The 21,842-nt window shown below is 46.6% G+C and overlaps 1 protein-coding gene across 2 annotated transcripts in view; it reads right to left on the minus strand.

The window, feature by feature from the left end:
- ACOT7 (acyl-CoA thioesterase 7) overlaps positions 1-2,474 on the minus strand; it is a 100,953-nt gene extending 98,479 nt beyond the window's left edge. Inside the window, exon 1 of one of the 2 annotated variants that reach the window (XM_072731130.1) lies at positions 2,308-2,474. In XM_072731130.1, coding sequence (XP_072587231.1) covers positions 2,308-2,465 — 158 coding nt within the window. In that variant the 5' untranslated portion in view covers positions 2,466-2,474. The remainder of the gene's footprint in view (positions 1-2,307) is intronic. The other variant, XM_072731131.1, reaches the window with a different exon arrangement.
- Positions 2,475-21,842: the final 19,368 nt, after the last annotated feature.

Below are 21,842 nucleotides of genomic sequence, written 5' to 3' on the forward strand. Positions count from 1 at the left end.
AAGGCCAGGCAGCTTCCAAAGGGGCAGAGGTTGAATCCATTTAAGTAATGCTAATGTTTATTTAGCAGATTACATTTTTTCCTTGTTGGACTGTGGAGCTGCTTCTAACCACTGCCTACCCCAGCCTTTCAAGCCCCATCCCTCCAACACCTCCTTCAAAACTGAGCATAAAAAAAAAAAAAAAAAAAAAAACCTGAGAGCATCTTAATTATCTAGGATGGTAGATCCTGGCATCCTACACTGCTGCCCTATGAACCTTCCAAAAGTGGGGACCAAATTTTCCACGTTGGTCAGTGTCCCTCCATGGCACTTTGCTCCTTGGAGGCATCCAGTGAAACTTGTTAAATTCATGGGCTTGGCTGTCTTTGGCCAGGTGGCTCCTCTTTCAACACAGGGTATCAGCTCAGATGTCCTTAAAGGGCTCCCCACCCTGCTTATGTCCACTCTCCAATGTCCTGTAGTTTCTCCAGGCCAAGCCCTTGTGAGCCTGGCCCTCAGCACAGCCCCGCCCCGACACCCTTTGGCAGTTATGCTGGGCACATGATGCTCACCTCAGCCAGGCATCCTGCCCACTTGTTCCAAGGCCACTCAGAGACAATATGCAGTTGTGAATATGCCAGAGGCAGTGTGGTACACACCATGGGTACACACATTTGTTTGTGCACACAGAGAAGTGCCTAAAGCTACCCAAGAACCATGAACTATTAGAAGGTGGCTTAACAAAAGATAACATGTACAAACTGGGTATTCATCATACTGATGAAGTAAATAAAAGCCTGGCTTTCCATGTGTAGACTGAAGTCAGTATCTTCTTTTTTGGAAGGGAGTGCAGAGGAAAATATATAGGTCTGGATACAGCTCACCTGGCAGGAGCTACCCTCAGGTCTTGTGGTTGGATGACCTTACAGAGACACTGGGTCTTCCAGAGCCTCAATTTCCTTCCTCACTTCACAGAGGTGAGACCCCTGCCATCCTGCTTCTCAGGGAAGTTGGGCAAACCCAATGAGACAGCAGATACACAGGCCTTTTGCAAACACTGACTGCCAAGGTCACCTGGCCAATACAAGGATCCAAAGCCCTGACTCTAGGCCTATCCTTTTCCCAACTAACCGCTTCTATTATTTTTGCCCTGGAGCTTGGGAGTTGGTGGGGCCTTAACCACCACACCACCAGTAACAAAGGGAACACAGCAAGGCTCCCCTTAAAAATCTTCTCTCCCTGGAAAACTCAAAACTGACCTTGAGGTCAGGAAAGGCCTCTGACCCAGTAGAAGTGAGAGGTCAAGGCAGTCCATTGATCCCGCACTTAATATATACCCAGCCAATGCCTTCTCAGGTGAGATGTCAACATCCACAGGAAACCAACCTGCCTGGGACCCAAGGTCAGTGTGACGCCCAACCTGCAAAGCTGAGGAACCTGCGGCCCCCAAAGCAAGAAGCGGCTCCCTCCCCGGGGTGAGCCAGGCCAGGCCCTGCTACAGGCCCCAGTCCTGCCGTGGCTTTCCCAGACTTCTTGCCCTTATTCTGCTCAGGCCCAAATACCAGAGTGTCTGCTTCTGGTTTTTCCCAAAGGGGTGCAGAGTAACCTTGAGGCTGCCCTCCGCGCTCCAGTGGGAAATAACCCAGCTCGTGATCTCCGGCTTCCTCTGGGGCTTCGGTCTACCCGAAGGGCCCGTGCAGGAAGACAGGGGCGAAGAACCACCCTTCGCCCCCATTGTGTAAGACGCTTCCGGGCTCAATGCAGCAGTATGCCGTTAGCGGGAGGGTATTTTCTGGTCTTCCAAGGAACACCGGCTCTTCGCAGAAGCCGAGGCAGGCCACGTCCGGAGCTGTAGCTCTGCAGCCCCCGCCCACTCGGGGACCCACCCAGGGGCTCGCCCGGCGAGCTGGTAATCGGTGTCCCTCCACTCGGGGGCTCCGGCTGGCGATGCACCACCGCCCGGAGAACGCCCTCGAGTGAGGGGGCTCAGCTGGGGCCGGGCTGCGGCCCCGGGGCGCCCGGGCGCGGGGCGGGGCGGGGCGCGGGGGATGCGCACCCACCCTGCCCGGAAGGGCGCCGCGTCCACTCCTCCCGCAAACTGCGTGCGTGGCGGCCGCGCCGTCCCCGGGTTGCCAGGGGCGGCCGGCGCTGCGGGGCCTGAGGCGCATCCCCACCCGGCAGGCAGGCGACGAGCCGGAAAGGCAGGGCCGGGCACTGGCTGGGGCGGGGGCGGGGGCGGGGGCGGGGAGGGGGCAGGGCGCGGAGGGGCGCGGGCCGCGGCGCAGACTCGGCGTCCTGGCCGCCCCCCGCGCGGCGCGGCCTGCTTACCGGCAGATCTGGATGGCGGACGGGGTCTCCGCGGCGGGGCCTGACATGCCGGCGGCGGCGACGAGCGGCTGAAAGAGAGCGCAGGTGTCTGGCAGGCCTGGCGCGGAATGAATGAGCCCGGGCGGCGCCATGGAGGGGGAGGGTGGGGGCGGGGCCATGGCGCCGGCGGGGCGGGGCCTGAGCGCCGGCGGCGAATCGAACGCGGCCTCCTGCGCGAGCCCCGCCCCCCGCCCCCGCCCCGCCCCCGCCCCCCCCCGGCGGCTGCCGGCTCCGCTGGCGTCCGGTTCTGGTTGCAGCGGGGCGCGGTGCGGTGCCGCTTCCAGAAGGTTCGGCGGCTGTTGGGCGGCGCCGCGGGGGGCGGCCGCGTGGGTCCGCCTCGCCCTGCGCGGCGCCTGTTGGTGCAGGGCGTTCCGGCTGCCCGCGCCCGGCGGTGGCGGGTCACAGCGCCCCGCGAGGCGGCGGCGGCCCGCGCGCGGCAGAGAGGCCCAAGGGGGTCCGTCCGGGTCTCGCCGTCTCGAATCAGCCATGACAGGAAATTAGAGGCGGTTTCCCGTAAAGCGGCATTTATGGCCGGGCTGCCGTGTGTTGTGCTGGGAGACACGTGGGTGAGCGGAACCCGGAGCGCGGGCCGGGCCGCCAGGGCAGCGCCCCTGCTGCAAGCAGCCGAGCTGGGCTGGGGATCGGCCTACACCGCCCACTGCAAAGATCTCGGGGTTCGCGCACAAGGACTTGGGAGTACTGAGCTTTTGCTCGGGTGTGGGGGGTGCATACTGCAGTAGGGACCTTAAGGATGCTGATCTGTTACGTTGCACAACGTGCTCCGCCAGGAAGTCCAGGTGAAGTCCGGGTCACAAATAACACACATAGTACACCAAAGAGGGCAAAGGTGATCACTCTACCTACCAGAATTACAGAGAGGTTTTTACCCCGGAGGAGAAATTGCTTTTTTCCAAATTTGTTACAATGACCATTAATTGCTTTTGCAGTCCGATTTTTTAAAAAATCAGATAAAACCCACAGAACTGGAGCTGTTCCGTGAAATGTGAAAACCCATTTAGTCTAAACTCAATACCTCTGAATGAATCGTTCATCATCCTGCTCACTCTGGTATTGCCAGACCGTGGAGGTGGCCCAGATCATATCTGTGATTAAAGATTATTGCACTAGAAATTTTGTTGTGTAATGTGAATTAATGCAAGCATCAAGGGTCACACCAAGCCTATTTAACCACCACCTCTTCCCAGGTTGAATCCCAAAGTAGACAGATTTTTTACAATGGGACCAAGGAGCAATAGCCAGATTTGGAGCCAACTCATCTGAGCCTTAGGCCAGGCAGTTTCCTTATCGTTTATTTGGAGGAGAAAGGAGGTAGCGAATGTAAGGGGCCTACCACAATAATTAGGGCCTTTCTTCCCCTTTATTCTCACCCAGAATGTTCTGTTTCTCTAAAGTGCCCTTCCTTCCCCAGTCAGTGCGATGGAAGAAGGATTTACAGAGTCCCTGCTCTATTTGTATAGGTGGGAGAAGTTCCCATGAAGGTGGATATATTTTTGTTCTTCAAAAAGTTCCATATCTGGGATCCCTGGGTGGCGCAGCGGTTTGGCGCCTGCCTTTGGCCCAGGGCGCGATCCTGGAGAGCCGGGATCGAATCCCACGTCGGGCTCCCGGTGCATGGAGCCTGCTTCTCCCTCTGCCTGTGTCTCTGCCTCTCTCTCTCTCACTGTGTTCCTATCATAAATAAATAAAAATTAAAAAAAAAAAAAAAAAGTTCCATATCTGATTGGGAGACAAGTCTGGGACACAAAGCCTGGCTGTGACTACAGGCAGAACCAAATTTCTAGACCAGGGGACAGGCTGAATGGCTCAGGATTAAATAGCCTGGGGCCCTCACAAAGAGGGACAAAGAAGAGATCTGGAGCAACATCTGGACCTTTGTGAAAGAGTGTGGCTCCACTTTGGTCCCAGACAGGGACTGTCAACACTCTCCCTGTGACAGCTCCTCCAGCAGCAGAAGGAGCTAGGGAACTTTACAGTCCAACCAGGACATTAATGTGTCCCGTAAAGGGGCACATTTTCTATGTAGAAAATGGTGTCTCAGGATTAACCACTTGTATATGATTGCCAGTTGTTTATGCCCTTGCCTGGTGTTCCAGATCAGCAGTCAGGAGAGGGGAGGGTGTGATCCCGTAGCAAAAACATCAGGAATTACCTTTACTACAGCTCTGGTGGATTTACATGCCTTCTCACCTTACGGTCTCCCTCCCGCACTCCCCATTCCAGGGTTTTTCTTAGGTTCTCCCCAGGCTGCCAGGCCATTTCTGTCCGTCTTTCAGCAAGACAACTCAGAAGAGCTGTTTGTATACACACCCTGTCCTCTGCACCCCCTCCTCATTCTCTTTTGAACCAATTCCATTCTGGGTTTTGTCTCTACAGCTCAATTTATCAAGGTCTCTAAGTCCTTCCAAGTTGTTAAATCCAGTAATCTGTTGTCAGAAGCCATCTCTCTTGAAACGCTTATTCCTAGCCTTCCAAGTGGCCGGCTGCCACACACTGTTGTTTTTCTGGCCACTTTGCTCAGCCTGCTCTGCCAGTTCTGCCCCATGGGAGGCCTAGACCTCTCCCCTGAATTCTGGACATCCTCGTCTTCTTGCCTGGGCCACAGGTCACCCTAGTTGTGAATAGGCATCTCATGCTTCCCCCAAAAATTGCCCCTCATGGTCTTCCCCCATTAGAGCTTCCCCCCCCCCCAAGATTTTATTTATCTATTCATGAGAAAAGAGAGAGAAGCAGAGACACAGGCAGAGGGAGAAGCAGGCTTGCTGTGGGGAGCCTGATGCAGGACTCGATCCCAGGACCCCAGGATCATGACCTGAGCCAAAGTCAGATGCTCAACCACTGAACCACCCAGGTGCCCTCCCATTCGAGTTTCTTCCTTCCAATTTGCTTAAGCTAACAACTGAGGAATCATCCGTGACTCCTTTCTCTCCCACCCCTCATCCAGGTCACTAGCAAAGCCTGCTAGCTCTGCATCCAAAGCCTAGAATGTGCCCCATCTGCCTGTGGCATTAGAGAACCTGCTCACAGCTCCATCCAGAAGGCCTCATCTCTGCTCTCCCCCTTGCTCAGTTAGTCCCTGACCCTGTGACTCCTCAGACAGTCCTTGACTACACCCGACCCCTCTTTCTTCAAGCACCTGTGAGATTCAGCCCTCACTTCCTTGGGTCTTTACTAAAATATCACCCATAAGTATGGCCTTTCCTGGCCACCTGTCTAAAACTGCAGTTCCTCAGCACCCCCTACCCTCTCCCTGACTTGTTCCCCTTAGCTCTTAATGCCACTTAACATACATTTTACTCATCTATGTATGGTGTCTCACCAATCAGAATGCATGTTGCATGAGGGCAGGAGTAATTTTTTTTTTTTTTTACTATTTTGTTCATTATTGTATGCCAAGCCCCTAGAAGAGTGCCAAACACATAACAAGCTCTCAGGAAATATTTTACCAATGATAGACTCAACAGAGGTTTATAGCAACATATTGGACCACAGCAGGTATTTGATTCATTCTACTTGGTTTCCCCACTCTTTCTTTGGACTAGAAATAATACCCACAAATTGTCATTTTAAAAGCCTACATATAGGGACATCTGGGTGGCTCAGTCAGTTACATGTCTGACTTTGGCTCAGGTCATGATCTCAGGGTCCTGGGATGGAGCCCTGCCCCACATTGGGCTCCCTGCTCAGCCGGGAGTCTGCTTCTCCCTCTCCCTCTCCCCCTCTCATGCTCTCTCTCAAATAAAAAAAATAAAATATTTTTAAAAAATAAAAATAAAAAGCTTATATATATTATATTATTTAAGTAATTTCTGCAAATTGTTATGGAAAGATACTTAAGAAGCTATTGACACTGGTAACCTTTGAGGGAAGGGGGTGAGGCCTTTGCTTTTCATATATATATATGTTATATATATAATATATATATATATAATATATATATATTTCATTTTATTTTATTTTTAAAAGATTTTATTTATTCATTCATGAGAGACACAGAGAGAGGCACAGACATAGGCAGAGGTCTCGGAGAAGCAGGCTCCCCATGGGGAGCCTATTGTGGAACTTGATCCCAGGACCCTGGGATCACAACCTGAGCCAAAGGCAGACACTTCAACCACTGTGCCACCCAGGCGCCCCTGTACGTATATTTTTTAAAATTTATTTATTTATTTGAGGGGAAGAGCAGAGAGAGAATCCTGAGGCAGACTCCCCAGTTATTGCAGAGCTAGTTGCGGGCAGGGGGTGGGGGGGAGGGCCTTGATCCCAGGACCCTGAGATCATGATCTGAGATGAAATCGAGTCAGTCATTTAACCAACTGAGCCACCCAGGTACCTGTCATTTATATATTTTTGCACTGTTACTATCTAACCTTGTGACTGGTTTATTATTTTTTCAAGTCCATATGGAGTATCAGATATGAAACAATAAGGGCTCTCATACACTGATGGTAGAAAAATAAATTAGTGCAGCCTATTTGGAAAATAGCTGAAAATAATTTTTTTTAAAGATTTTATTTATTCACTCATGAGAGATACACAGAGAGAGAGAGATTGGCAGAGACACAGGCAGAGGGAGAAGCAGGCTCCATGCCGGGAGCCCAACGTGGGACTCGATCCTGGATCTCCAGGATCAGGCCCTGGGCTAAAGGTGGCACTAAACCGCTGAGCCACCCGGGCTGCCCTGAAAATAATTATTTAAGTTGGAAACAGCCATAGCCTTTGACCCAGAAATCCTACCACCAGATACATACATATCCAATATTTTAAAATTTTTATTTATTTAGTTTTAATTAGTTATTTGTTTATGAGAGACAGAAAGAGAGAGAGGAAGAGACAAATAGGCAGAGGGAGAAGCAGGCTCCCTGCAGGGAGCCCAATGCAGGACTCTATCCTGGGATCATGCCCTGAGCCCAAGACAGACACTTAACCACTGAGCCACCTGGGCATCCGCATATCCAATATATTGAGCATGAGGTCACCCAGATGGCTTCATAGAGGAGCCACAGCAACATTGTTTATTTTATTTTTTTTTAATTTAAAAAAAAGATTTTATTTATTTATTCATGAGAAACACACAGAGAGAGAGAGAGAGAGAGAGAGGCAGAGACACAGGCAGAGGGAGAAGCAGGCTCCACACAGGGAGCCTGACGTGGGACTGGATCCCGGGACTCCAGGACCACACCCTAGGCCGAAGGCAGGCACTAAACCACTGAGCCACCCAGGGATCCCAGCAACATTGTTTATGATAACTCCAAGCTGGAATTCAAATGCCCCTCAACAGTACAACTAGCTTGGTAGATTGTAGTACACTCCCCTGAGCAATACCAAGTAGCCAATTAGCCATGAAAACCCACAAACCTTAGTTACACACAATGAGGAATCACAACAAGCAGGAAAAGAAGAAAGATGGGCAGCCTGGGTGGCTCAGCATTTTAGCGCCGCCTTCAGCCCAGGGTGTGATCCTGGAGACCCAGAATCAAGTCCCACGTCAGGTTCCCTGCGTGGAGCCTGCTTCTCCCTCTGCCTGTGTCTCTGCTTCTCTCTCTCTCTCTCTCTCTGTCTTTCATGAATAAATAAATAAAATCTTAAAAAAGAAGAAGAATATATAGTATCAAGCCATGCATAGAAGAGCAAACATTCTATTTGTGCTGTTATCAAGAAGCTAAGTATTGGCAAAGACAAGGAGAAATGGGAATCCTTTTATACTGCTAGTAGAAATGCAAATAAGGTGCAGCCATTAGGGAAAACAGTATGGCGGTTCCTCAAGAAATTAAGATATAATATAGCAATCCCACTTCTGGATATATATCCACAGGAAATGAAATTGTTTTTCTCAAAAAGATATCTGCAAGTGGTTGCCGGGGCTGAGCGTTGGGGGAAAGAGGAAGAGGTTGGTAAAATGGTACAAGGGTTTAGCTATAAGACGAATAAGGAAAAAAAAAAAAAAAAGATGAATAAGGTCTGAGGATCTAATGTATATATAACGTGGTGACTATAGTTGAGAACACTGTATTGTATAATTGAAATTTGCTAAGAATAAATGGAAAATAAATAGCTCTTTTAGGAAAATATAAGTAGGTGGTAAAAAGCTATAAAGAGAAACAAGGATATAGGACTGTCAGAAAAGTCAGGATAGTGGGTCCCTCCAATGGAATGGGGAATGTTGTCATCAGGGAGGGTGACGTGGAATGGGGGAGTAGGGAGGTATTCATGTTTCTTCTCTTGACCTGGATAATGGTGTACAGGTTCATCATTTTTTCTATACTGCCAATGCAAGTTTTGTGCTTTTTTGGTATCTGTTATACATTGCAAATAAAACAACAACAACAACAACAAGAAGGAAACAATGGGGGGTAGTTGCCTGAATGACTCAGTCAGTTAGGAGTCTGACTCTTGATTTCAGCTCAAGTGGTGATCTCAGGGTCATGAGATTGAGCCCCAAGTCCATCTCCACACTCAGCACAGAGTCTGCTTCTCTCTCTCCCTCTGCTTCTCCCCTGGCTTGTGCTCTCTCTCTCTCTCTCTCAAATAAATAAATAAATAAATAAATAAATAAAATCTTTAAAGAATGGTGTGTCTGAAAAGTGGGATTATGGACTTTTTTAAAAATGATTTTTTTTAAAGAATTTTATTTTATTTTTTTATTTATGATAGTCACAGAGAGAGAGAGAGAGGCAGAGACACAGGCAGAGGGAGGAGAAGCAGGCTCCATGCACCGGGAGCCCGACGTGGGATTCGATCCCGGATCTCCAGGATCGCGCCCTGGGCCAAAGGCAGGCGCCAAACCGCTGCGCCACCCAGGGATCCCTAAAAATGATTTTTAAAAAAAAGATTTTATTTATTCCTGAGAGACACAGACTGAGGAAGAGACACAGGCAGAGGGAGAAGCAGGCTCCACGAAGTAAACCACGAACCTGATGCAGGACTTAATCCCAGGTCTCCAGGATCACACCCTGGGCTGAAGGCGGCGCTAAAGTGCTGAGCCACCCGGGCTGCCCTTTAAAAATGATTTTATTTGTTTATTTAGGGATGCCTGGGTGGCTCAGATAGTTAAGTGTCTGCCTTCAGCTCGGGTCATGATCCTGGGATCACATTGGGCTCCTTGCTCAGCGGGGAGTCTGTTCCTCCCTCTCCCTCTGCCCCTGCTCCAGTGCTCTCTCTTGCTGTCTTGGTTAGGGTTAGACTCCTAACCACCTGAGCTTAATATGACACTGAGATCATGACTTAAGCAAGTCACCTATGCTCTATGTCCAACTTGCTTCATCAGTAATCCCATCACAGTGTGGTGAGAATAGATAAGAGATGAGAACAACAAGCATGCTAAAATATTGACTAGTAGTATACTTAATTCCATTAAGCGTAATAAAATTTCTTAAACTGAAGATTTCATGTATGCTTGAATTTATAACCCAGAGCGATGCAAGAGAAGAGGCCTAATAAACACGGGGTGTGTGCCCCCGAAACTGCCCATATGTAGATGAGCACAATTCACCTGTCCCACGCCTGGAAAGGGAAAAGCAGTATCTCAGGAAGGACTGCTTAGAGACCTCATTGGCATCCACCCCACTCCTAACACCTGTAAGTTCGAGCCGTGGGCCTTGGACCCCACAGAGAACAACTCTGAGGAAACCCAGAAGTAATAAACCATCCATTTGAAAGCAGGTGCCATAATGCAAGAAGAGGGCAAGCCAAGAATAAGTGGGTCATTATGTGGAGAAGACACACAGAGGTTCATCTTCCAAATGAAGCATTTAGAAATCATCTCTTCAACTTTAAGTAGGTCAAACTGTAAATCTACAGCTATAGCCGTAACCAGATGTCTATACATTAATGTGTTAGTGAGACGTCAGCTTCAAAGCGCCTTCAGCCTGTGGAGTTCTGCTTCCTTCCTTAAGCCTGGTGGCCCTTGGTCGCTGGGTCTGAAGTTCTGTGGCTCCACCTAGGGGCTGAGACCCCCAGACGCGGCATCCTCCGCTTCACCAGGCCCAGCCTGGGCTCACCTGCCTTCTTCAGATCTTTATCTTTTATCTTTATCAGAATAAACTTCTCCTTACTAAAACTTATACAAGGAGCCCTGGGATTACAACAAAAGCCATTCAGAGTGAGGGAAGTTCTATTTTTGTCACACACATGATAATAAAAAAACTGGGGTATAATTACAGTTTCTTAAAGGCCCTGGAGGAAAACAATGCTGGTTTCATGCATCAAGTAAGTGCTGTTTGAAGAGTCAAAGGGCCCTTATTTTCTAGAGATGCTTAAATCAGGTCCCATGCGAATGTGTGAGTTGGGAAGAACCCCTGAGGGCGCAGCTCCCAGGCTCCCAGCCCCACCCTTGCAGAGGCTGTTATGTGTGGGTTTGCAGGCTCTCCAGAGAAAGGACTCTTCCTAACCAAGCTCTTGCCTGGCAAGAGATTTTGGAGACACCTCCAAATGCTCACCTAAATGCCCAGGTCACTAAGGGATAGAACACATGTTGATTTTTCTTCCTCAATGGTACAGTAACATAGGTTGGACTTGGTAACCGTGTGAGTGTCCTGAAGGGGGCATTTCATAATCAGTAAATGGGAAGACTAACTAGTTTGGTGAAGAGGTTAAAATGAAGGGACCTGGACCCTGTATCATGAACCCACTTTCAGACACCTACTAGCTGTGAGGCTTTAGATGATTTCCTTGACCCCTCTGCACTTCAGTTCCTCATCTACAAAGTAAAGATAACAGTATATACCTCGTAGGCTTTTTATGAGGATTACATGAGTTAATATGTAAAACTCATTGAGAGCAGTGCCTGGTACATAGGAAGAAGTCAATAAATGGTAGTCGACATTATGACTAATTAATGATGATTATTCTCATGCACCTAACAACTACTTATTGGGTATCTTCTACATTCCAGGCCATGTGCTAGGCACTACCATCACACCTATGATACCACACAGTACCAAAACCATCTAGATATTTATAAGTAAAGCATACATGCAGAAAAAATGCACAAATCATCATTGTGCAGTTGATTATCAGCTTATAATTATAAAACATAAAATATATTAATGATTTAGTAATTAGTATAATTTTACTGTAAATAATTATAACTATAATATAATGTAATTATTAATAATAATTTTATGTTAACTACAAAAGGAATACAACTATTAACCCCCCCAGACCATGAATGACAATATCTCCAACACCCCAGAAGGCTCCCACCTGTCCTCTCCTCCTTGCTGAAGGCATTCACTATGCAAACGTCAGTGTGGCAGGTGGCCATGGTGATTGCCAGAAGCAGTAGTCTGCTTGCATTTGTCACTGTATAGCATAGTATCCAACAATGAGGGTATACATTCTTTTTTTTTTTTTTAAGATTTTGTTTATTTATTCATGAGAGACACAGAGAGAGAGAGAGAGGCAGAGACACAGGCAGAGGGAGAAGCAGGCCCCTCACAGGGAGCCTAATGCGGGACTCCATCCCAGGTCTTCAGGATCACGCCCTCAGCCGAAGCCAGCGCTAAACCGCTGAGCCACCGGGGCTGCCCAAGGGTATACCTCTTTACATCTTCAACCCAGAGTTTTGCAAAAGCGGTGTCCTCGCTCCTCACTGTTCTTAGACCATGGTCCTCTGATTCTCAAGTCCTCTGAGTATGCTGGTCATTACCTGCCCCATGACAGTCTTCTGGTCACGAAGAAGTCATGGTCGTGCATCCTTTGACAAATGAACTGAGCCGCTCCTCCATTATTTGGTTTTTGGTGCCTTCCATCTGTCCTCTGCTCTTTTTTCCCTCTTTTGGATGGTGGGGGTTTTTTTGTTTTGGTTTTTGTTTTATGATTCCACGTCATCGCCACATTTTGTCTTCTGAACTATACCTGTTCCCAGTGTGTGCTTGTGCACACCTGGAGGTCCCTGAGACCTTTTGGGGGGGTCGTGAGATCAAATCTATTTATAATACACCAAAATATTGTTTGCCTTTTTCATTCTCATTCTCTAACAAATATACAGGGTTTTTCCAGAGACTACCCGATGTGTAATGAAACTATATAATGAAATCACCCAATATTTGGAAGATCTACATAACTCAGGGGACCTATATTTTTCAGAAGACTAATGTATGATGTTACATAGTGACACATGGGTAAAAGACCAGTTCAAAATGCCAGATCGGGGCACACAGCTGGCTCAGCCAGTGGAGCATGTGACTCTTCATCTCAGGGGTGTGAGTTCAGCCCCTCATTGGACATAAAGCTTACTTTAAAAAAAAAAAGCCAGATAGATCAGTGGAGTTTAATGTAACAAAGCATGAAAAAGTAGTACATCAATATGGTTTTAGATTCTATACTGTGACTCACCTTTAAGGAGCTAGCACATGTTGAATTCTGGCGTAGTAGCAAAGAAAAATACCCACAATTTTCTGAAAAGACTATTTTTAAAAACATTTTGTTTATTCATTCATGGGAGACACAGAGAGAGAGAGAGAGGCAGAGACACAGGCAGAGGGAAAAGCAGGCTCCATGCAGGGAGCCCGACATGGGACTCGATCCCGGGGCTGCTGGATCACACCCTGGGCTGAAGGTGGCGCTAAACCACTGAGCCACCCGGGCTGCCCAAGACTATTAAAATATTAAAATACTCCTCCTTTTCCCAACTATTTATGTGTGTTTTCAAACGCTTCCACTGAAACAATGTATTGCAACACATTGAGTGCAGAAGGAGCTAGTAGAATCCAGCTGTCTTCTATTAATATCCATAGCACAGAGACTTGCAAAGCTATAAAAAAAAAATCCCCCTCCCCCCCCCCAAAAAAAACAATCCCATTCTTTTTTTTAAAGATTTTTTAAAAATTTATTTATTCATGAGAGGCACAAAGAGAGAGAGACAGAGACACAGGCAGAGAAAGAAGCAGGCTCCCTGCAGGGAGCCCAGTGTGAGACTTGATCCCAAGACTCCAGGATCATGACCTGAGCCAAAGGCAGATGCTCAACCACTGAGCCACCCAGGTGTCCCTCTTTTAAATTTCTTCTAGAGTAAATATCAATAGATATAATCCACATAAAGTTTATTTTAAAACATCTTCCAGGGCACCTGGGCAACTCAGTTGGTTAAGCATCCAACTCTTGGTTTTGGCTTAGGTCATGATCTCAGGGTCCTGAGATCAAGCCTCAAGTCAGTGAGTCTCTGTGCTCAGTGCAGAGTCTGCTTATGATTCTCTTCTCTCCTTCTCCCTCTGCCCCCACCCTGCAAGTGCACATGGGCTCTCTCTTGCTCTCAAATTGATCTTTTAAAAATAAAATAAAAAATAAAACATCTCCCAGCAATGGTTACAGTTAACAATGGTGTACCAAGTGGACCAGTTTCCTAGGGCTGCCATAACAAAGTACCACAAACTGAATGGTTTAAAACAACAGAAATTTATTTTTTCACATTTCAGAAGCTGCAAGTCCCACAAGGTGGGTGTCAGCAGGCCCACACTCTCTCTGAAGGCTCTAGGGGAGAAGTGTTCTTCACCTCTTCTGACTTCTGGTGGGCCCCAGGAGTTCTTGGCTCAGGCTGCACCACTCCAGCCTGTCACTCATCTTCACATGGCCATCTTCTCTCTGTGTCCTTATTGTCCTCTCTTCCTCTTATCAGGATCTCAATCATTGGATTTAGAGTCCACCCTAATCCAGTCTGACATCACCTTCACCTAATTACATCAGCAAAGATCCTATTTCCAAATAAGGTCACATTTTGAGGTTACAGGAAGACATGAGTTTTTAGGGGGACACTCTGAACCCACTGCAAGTATATTACTGGAAAGAATGCCCTAAACAGTGTGATCTATCAGGAAACAAAGTAAGATGGTGGGAGCAGAAATGATGGAAAGTGGAACTGGCCTCAGTCCTCCAGGACATGAGCTCCTCAGGACCTCCCCTGCCCCTCTCCCCTGGCCATGAGACTAATAACTAGGATTAAGTTATTACAGAGCCTAGGTGGGCTCTGCTGGACCCAGTGATGGAGGACAGGAGCTGTGGGTTCTAGAGACAACACATGGAACAAGTGTCAAAGGATGCTCAAAGAGGGTGGAAAGTAGAGTTGGTTAAGGGAGCATGTATTGCTTTGGGAGCATCATCCCAGGACACTGGCTTTATCACACTGGTATTTATCCTTTAAGATGGTATGGTTATATGGCTAAGGTGGCTCTTAATGGCATGATGAGGTGAGGCCCACTCTAAGGGAGGCAAGGCATGCCTAAAAGGCTCAGAGAGGGGGCCATGCTACCATGAACATGCTTCCTAAGGCTGGGAAAAGCCCCAGATGAGGACCTGCAGGATATACATATATCAAATTATTTTTTTAAAGATTTTATTTATTTACGAGAGACACACAGAGAGAGAGAGAGAGAGGCAGAGACACAGGTGGAGGGAGAAACAGGCTCCATGCAGGGAGCCCAACGTGGGACTCGATCCCAGGTCTCCAGGATCAGGCCCTGGGCTGAAGGCAGCACTAAACCACTGAGCCACCCGGGCTGCCCCCACAGAAACCAAATTAGTAAGGAAGCCACAGTGAAGGTGCATCAGAATCAGTAAAAAAGCAGAGTGGTGGGATGACAGTAAAGATGCCATCGCAGGAATAGGATCACTGTCACCCTGGGATGACCAACTCCCAAACAGCAGAGGCCTGATGGCAGCACTTCAAACTGTCAGAAGCCAGCAGATCAGAATGATTGTAATGAGCAACAGAGACAAGGTGGCAGCCAGGGAGGCCTGATCCACAGAGAGTTACAGTGACAGCTATGAAAACTCAGCATCCCAGAAGGCAGACAGATAGGCAGCCAACAGGGCCGCTGTTCAGTCCGTACAATTAGAAGAAACAAAAGATGCTCACCAGGGACTATGGCAATGACCCCAATACAAAGTAATAAGTCTTTGCCTGCCTTCCATTACCTGAGACAATGTTTGGATCTGGAAGCCACTGACTGAAGGAAGGCTGGGACCCCAGGACCTCAGAACATGAAGCAAATGTATATAGTAATGATTCCTCCTAGACTTCCGCCAAGGAACTGATGGCACTTATTTGGATAACTGTGCCCTAGGGGAGGTGCAATGTATGAACACTTCCTGGACAATTGGACACAGAATCCAAGTTCACATGTATCTCTGAAAACCCAAAGTGTCATCACAGGATGCCTGGGTGGCTCAGCAGTTGAGCATCTACCTTTGGCTCAGGACATGATCCCAGGTCCAGGGATAGGGTTCCACATCAGGCTTCCCATAGGGAGCCTGCTTCTCCCTCTGCCTATGTCTCTGCCCCTCTCTGTGTATGTCTCATGAATGAATGAATGAATGAATGAATGATAAATAAATAAATAAATAAATAATCTTCATCACATATCCCTCTTGGGGTGGGGATGGGATAGAGGCCTGGACATCAATGGAGGCCTGGTCCTGTCTGGCTCACAATGGGTCCATTATGTGTATGAACACTGTGGTCATTTCTCTGGTCCCCCAAAGTATAATTGGAATATAGAAACTTTATATTTGGCACAACCCCTTAATTCTTTTGCCTGTGGAGTAAGACGTGTCATAGTGGGGAAGGTCAAGTGTAAATCTCTAAATCAGCAATTTCCTAGGGTTTAGATACTTGCACCTGACCTCTAGGGAAGCAGTATTATGATGTGTGGATTATAAGATTGCAGAATGGTGAGACACGGGACAGTTTGTCACTTTGGTTTTGTTTGCATGGCTCGACTCTATACACATTATAGAATTCTTCTGGATCTGAGCTAAACTTGACAAAGTCAAATTAATGAGGTTGGGAAAAATGAAGGACTCAGTATGATATGCTTTTTAAGCTGGGATTTTTTTTTAATTTTTTTTAAATTAATTTATTTATTTATGATAGTCATACAGAGAGAGAGAGAAGCAGAGACACAGGCAGAGGGAGAAGCAGGCTCCATGCACCGGGAGCCCGACGTGGGACTCGATCCTGGATCTCCAGGATCGTGCCCTGGGCCAAAGGCAGGCGCCAAACCGCTGCGCCACCCAAGGATCCCCTAAGCTGGGATTAAATAAAAACCAAAGGTAGATAAAAGATGCAAAAAATGAATGAAAGCATTAGTGGGGAAAATATCCGTCCCTTAATTGGATGTCTTCTTACACCATTCTGTGTCTAGAAGTGAAGCACCATTACACATGTCTATCAGCACATATCATTTTCTTTTTATTTATTTTTAAAAAGATTTTATTTATTCATGAGAGACACAGAAAGAGAGAGAGGCAGAGACACAGGCAGAGGGAGAAGCAGGCTCCATGCAGGGATCCTAACATGGGACTCGATCTCGGGTCTCCAGGATTACACCCTGGGCTGAAGGTGGCGCTAAACCACTGAGACACCCAGTCTGCCTTATTTCTTTATTTTTTAAACAAATTATTTAAGTACAAACCTCTGAGAAAACTGGACAACCACATATAAAGGAATGAGACTGGACCACTTTCTCACACCAAACACACACATAAACTCACAATGGATTAAAGACCAATGTGAAGGGACACCTGGGTGGCTCAGCCGTTGAATGTCTGCCTTTGGCTCAGGGTGTGATCCCAGCGTCTTGGGATCAAGTCCTGCATCAGGCTCCCTGCCAGGAGCCTGCTTCTCCCTCCCTCTGCCTATGTCTCTGCCTCTCTCTCTCTCTCTCTCTCTGTGTGTGTGTGTGTGTGTGTGTGTCTCTTATGAATAAATAAAATCTTTAAAAAGATAAAATAAAGACCTAAATGTGAGACCTGAAACCATAAAACTCCTAGAAGAAAATACAGGCAAGAATCTCTGTGACCTCAGCCATAACATTTTTCTAGATCTGCCTCCTCAGGTGACAGAAACAAAAGCAAAATGAAACTATTGGGACGACATCAAAATAAAAAGCTTTTGCTCAGTGAAGGTAATGATCAATGAAACCACAAGACAACCTACTGGATGGGAGAAAGATATTTGCAGATATACCCGATAAGGGGTTAATAAACAAAATATATGAAGAACTTAACTCAATACCAAAAAACCAAATCATCTGATTAAAATGGGCAGAAGATATGAATAGACATTTTCCAAGGAAGACATACATACAAATTGCCTACAGACACATGAAAAGATGCTCAACATCACCAATTATCAGTGAAATGCAAATCAAAACCACAGTAAAACATCTCTTTACACCTGTTAGAACAGCTAGAATCAGAAAGACAAGAAACAACAGGTGTTGGCAAGGATGTGGAGAAAAAGGAACCCTCGCACACTATTGGTAGGAATGCAAATTGGTACAGCCACTTTGGAAAACAGTCGGGAGGTTCTTCAAAAAATTAAAAATAAAACTACCATATGATTCAGTAATTCCACTACTGGTATCTACCGAAAGAAAGCAAAAACTCTAATTTAAAAAGACACATGCAGGCAGCCCGGGTAGCTCAGTGGTTTAGCGCCTGCCTTTGGCCCAGGGCGCGATCCTGGGGTCCCGAGATCGAGTCCCACTCTGGGCTCCTGGCATGGAGCCTGCTTCTCCCTCCTCCTGTGTCTCTGTCTATGTCTCTCTCTCTCTGTGTGTGTGTCTATCATGAATAAATAAATAAATCTTTTAAAATAAATAAATAAAATTAAAAAGACACATTCCTATGTTTACTGCAGCATTATTTACAATAGCTAAGATATAGGAGTAACCCAAGTATCCACTGATAAAGATGACAAAGAAGGATAAAGAAGACACAGGTCCTGCGTTGGGCTCCTTGCTCAGCAGGGCATCTGCTTCTCCCTCTGCCTCTCTCCCTGCTTTTATGCTCCTGTTCTCTCTCTGTCAAATGAAATCTTTTTAAAAAAGAAAGATAGGGGATCCCTGGGTGGCTCAGTGGTTTAGCGCCGCCTTCAGCCCAGGGTGTGATCCTGGAGTCCTGGTATCGAGTCCCACGTCGGGCTCCCTGCATGGAGCCTGCTTCTCCCTCTGCCTATGTTTCTGCCTCTCGGGCTCTCTCTCTCTATGTCTCTCATGAATAAATAATTTTTAAAAAAACAAAAAAATAAATAAAAAGAAGGATAAAGAAGTTGTGAGATATATATATATATATATATACATACATACACACACCATATATAAACAGAATATTATTCAGCCATAAAAAAAATGAGATCTTGCCATTTGTAACAACATGGATGGACCTAGAGGTATAATGCTAAATGCAAAAGCAGTCATTCAGAAAGACAAATCCTGTATGATTTCATTCATATGTGGAATCTAAGAAACAAAACAAATGAATAAACAAAGAAAAAAGAGACAAAAAAATCAGACTCTTAAATACAGAGAACAAACTGGTGGTTGTCAGAGAGGAGGTGGGTGAGACATGGATGAAATAGATTAAGGGGCTTAAGACACTTATCATGATGAGCACTGATGGTTGTATAGAATTGCTGAATCAGTGTACTGTGCACCTGAAACTAATATAATACTGTATGTCAATTATACTTCAATTTTTTTAAATGGTCAAGGAAAGGGAGAAAGTGTAAAACTCTGCTCCAATCAGGATAGTAAATAAAAACAGTCTAGATCCCCAAAGTGGGAAAATGTATGATACACTTAAAAGACCTGGAGGATGCAACCTAGCTTAAGTTACCTCTATGCCCAATGTGGGGCTCAAATTCACAACCCCAAGATCAAGTCACATGCTCTACTGACTGAGCTAACTAGGTGCCCTATTTATTATAGCTTAATTTAATTGATCAGTCTACTTCCTATGAAAACCAGATGGATCCTCCAGAACAACCTATTGCAAACTCAATCAAGTAGTAAGTAGCCCCAGTTGCAGATATGGTCTCTTTTCATTTTCCCTCTTCCTCTCTCCCTCCCCCTCCTCCTTCTTTTGGTGGTAAAATACATATAATATTTACCATCTTAACCATTTGTAAACAAGTACATTCAGTAAGTACATTCACACTGTTACCCAACCACCACCACCATCCATCCCCAGGACACTTTATCTTGCAAAAGTGGAACTCTGTCTCCACTAAACACTAACTTCCTCTGCCCTACTCCCAGCCCTTGGCTCCCACCGTCTTCAGAGGTGGTGTCTTTGCTAGAGCAGACTAACCTGGCCTCAGGTGTATGGCATGAGGTTATTGACTTAGACACAAGGAATCAGAATCCCTAGAGGTGGGATCTGGAAATCTACTTTTCACAAGCTTCCCAGAAAGAGGTAAAGGAAAAAAGTGTGGCCAGCCTGGTGGCTCAGCGGTTTAGCGCCACCTTTAGTCCAGAGCCTGATTCTGGAGTCCCTGGATCGAGTCCCTGGATGAGTCCCACGTTATCCGGTTCCCTGCATGGAGCCTGCTTCTCCCTCTGCCTATGTTTCTGCCTCTCTCTCTCTGTGTGTGTGTCTTTCATGAATGAATAAATAAAATCTTTTAAAAAAAAGGAAAAAAGTGTCACGAATGCTGTAAATATTTGTGTAAATACATATCTTGTAATATAAAAGCCTGTAATGAATGGGTGTGGCAAATGGAAAGTGTTTACCTTGTTACTGTCATTTGAGCATTCTGGACTCTTAAATTTGAGCATTGAGACTCCATTTTGGATTTACCAGGAGGCTGATGAAGCTTAAGCTTAGATCTGCTTCCTAGCAGGGGCATAACATGGTAGAATGTTCTGGAACAGAGGAAAGGCCAGGGTTGTCACCAAGACGTGTGTCCGATTAATTGCTTAAAGAAAAATCAAAAGCATGGTCATCAATCTGCAAGCACAGCTAGTTTGATGTGACTTAATGTCTCACTCTGAATATTTATTTTCGTTCTTTTTAAAGAGTTATTTATTCATGAGACAGAGACAGAGAGAGAGAGAGAGAGAGAGAGAGAGAGAAGACATAGGCAGAGGGAGAAGCAGGCTCTTTGCAGGAGCCCAATTCAGGACTCGATCCCAGATCCCATGATCACGCCCTGGGCCGAAAGAACTGCCCAACTGCTGAGCCACCCAGGCGTCCCTGAATATTTATTTTCTTTCTTTCTTTTTTTTTGAATATTTATTTTCATAAATAGTTTGTATTCATAATTTTATATTGAAATGTAGCCCTACAAAACGTGGATCTGCCCCTGATTTCTGAGGTCTAGAATGGTTCTTTGTTCTTTTAGAACTTGGCCCCAGGTGCACCTGGGTGGCTCAATTTGTTGAGCATCTGACTCTTGATTTCGGCTAAGGTCATGATCTCAGGGTCCTGAGATAGAGCCCCGTATCAGTTTCCTTGCTCAGCGCAGAGTCTGTTTGTCCCTCTTCCGCCCCCCTTGGTCTCTCTCTCTCTCTCTCTCTCTCTCTCTCTCACTCTCTCTCTCAAATAAATAAGATCTTTAAAAAAAGAACTTGGTCCCATTCCCCCTCAGGTTTGTAATCTACCAAGCACTATGGCAGGTGGCTCTGGACCCCGCCTCCACAATAGAACTGGCAGTGGCACATATTCAGCTTGGAAACTCTTTCCTTTACCGGCCAGCCAGGGATCCCTGCCTCACAAAGTAGACTCCTGTGGCCAGCCACCGGGCCCCTGCTCCCTGCTGCTCAGCAATGGATCTCAGATGACAAGACACCGCGTGTACACTTGGGCGTACCCACTATTGCCTTTCTCACGCTCCTGAAACCATTCAAAGTTTCATTATACCTGCTTGAAGTGCCTGGGGCTTTGCTAGGGCCTCTCAAAACCCAGAGTGAAACTAGTTGCTCATTGGGAACCCTCAGTGGGTGGTAGCTTCTCTTCCACATCACATGCCCAGGCAGCTCCCTGCAGGGCGGTCACTGGCTATGGCAGGGACACACATGCGCGTGCTCACACATGCAGGTACTCAATACCCCAGAGACACAGCCATGCTGGTAAGTGGCCAGGCGAGAAGTAAAACCAAGGGGAAAAACACCATTGGCTGGGTTGATTCTTTTCTGGGACATCTATTGCAACTTGGCATGTTTTTTAATTTTTTTTTTTTTTTTATGATAGTCACAGAGAGAGAGAGAGAGGCAGAGACACAGGCATGGAGCCTGCTTCTCCCTCCTCCTGTGTCTCTGTCTCTGCCTCTCTCTCTCTCTCTGTGACTATCATAAAAAAAAAAAAAATTAAAAAAAAAGTAAATACAGGGGATCCCTGGGTGGCTCAGCGGTTTGGCGCCTGCCTTTGGCCAGGAGCGCGATCCTGGAGTCCCGGGATCCAGTCCCGCGTCGGGCTCCCGGCATGGAGCCTGCTTCTCCCTCTGCCTGTGTCTCTGCCTCTCTCTCTCTATGTCTATCATGAATAAGTAAGTAAAATCTTTAAAAAAATAAAAAAATAAAAGTAAATACAACCGCATGTTGATGTTTCAGGTAGCAGGTAGCTGCACATGTTGGGGAAGCCCCCCTCTGTCCCACCACTGTCTCCAGAATGGTCATCCCAAGGCATGATGGGGAGGGTTCTGCAGAGCTGCAGATTTTTCCAGACATTCCCCACAGGCTATGTTCCTTCCCATCCTA

Source organism: Vulpes vulpes, chromosome 12 (assembly GCF_048418805.1).
Source record: "Vulpes vulpes isolate BD-2025 chromosome 12, VulVul3, whole genome shotgun sequence".
Classification (NCBI taxonomy): domain Eukaryota; kingdom Metazoa; phylum Chordata; class Mammalia; order Carnivora; family Canidae; genus Vulpes; species Vulpes vulpes.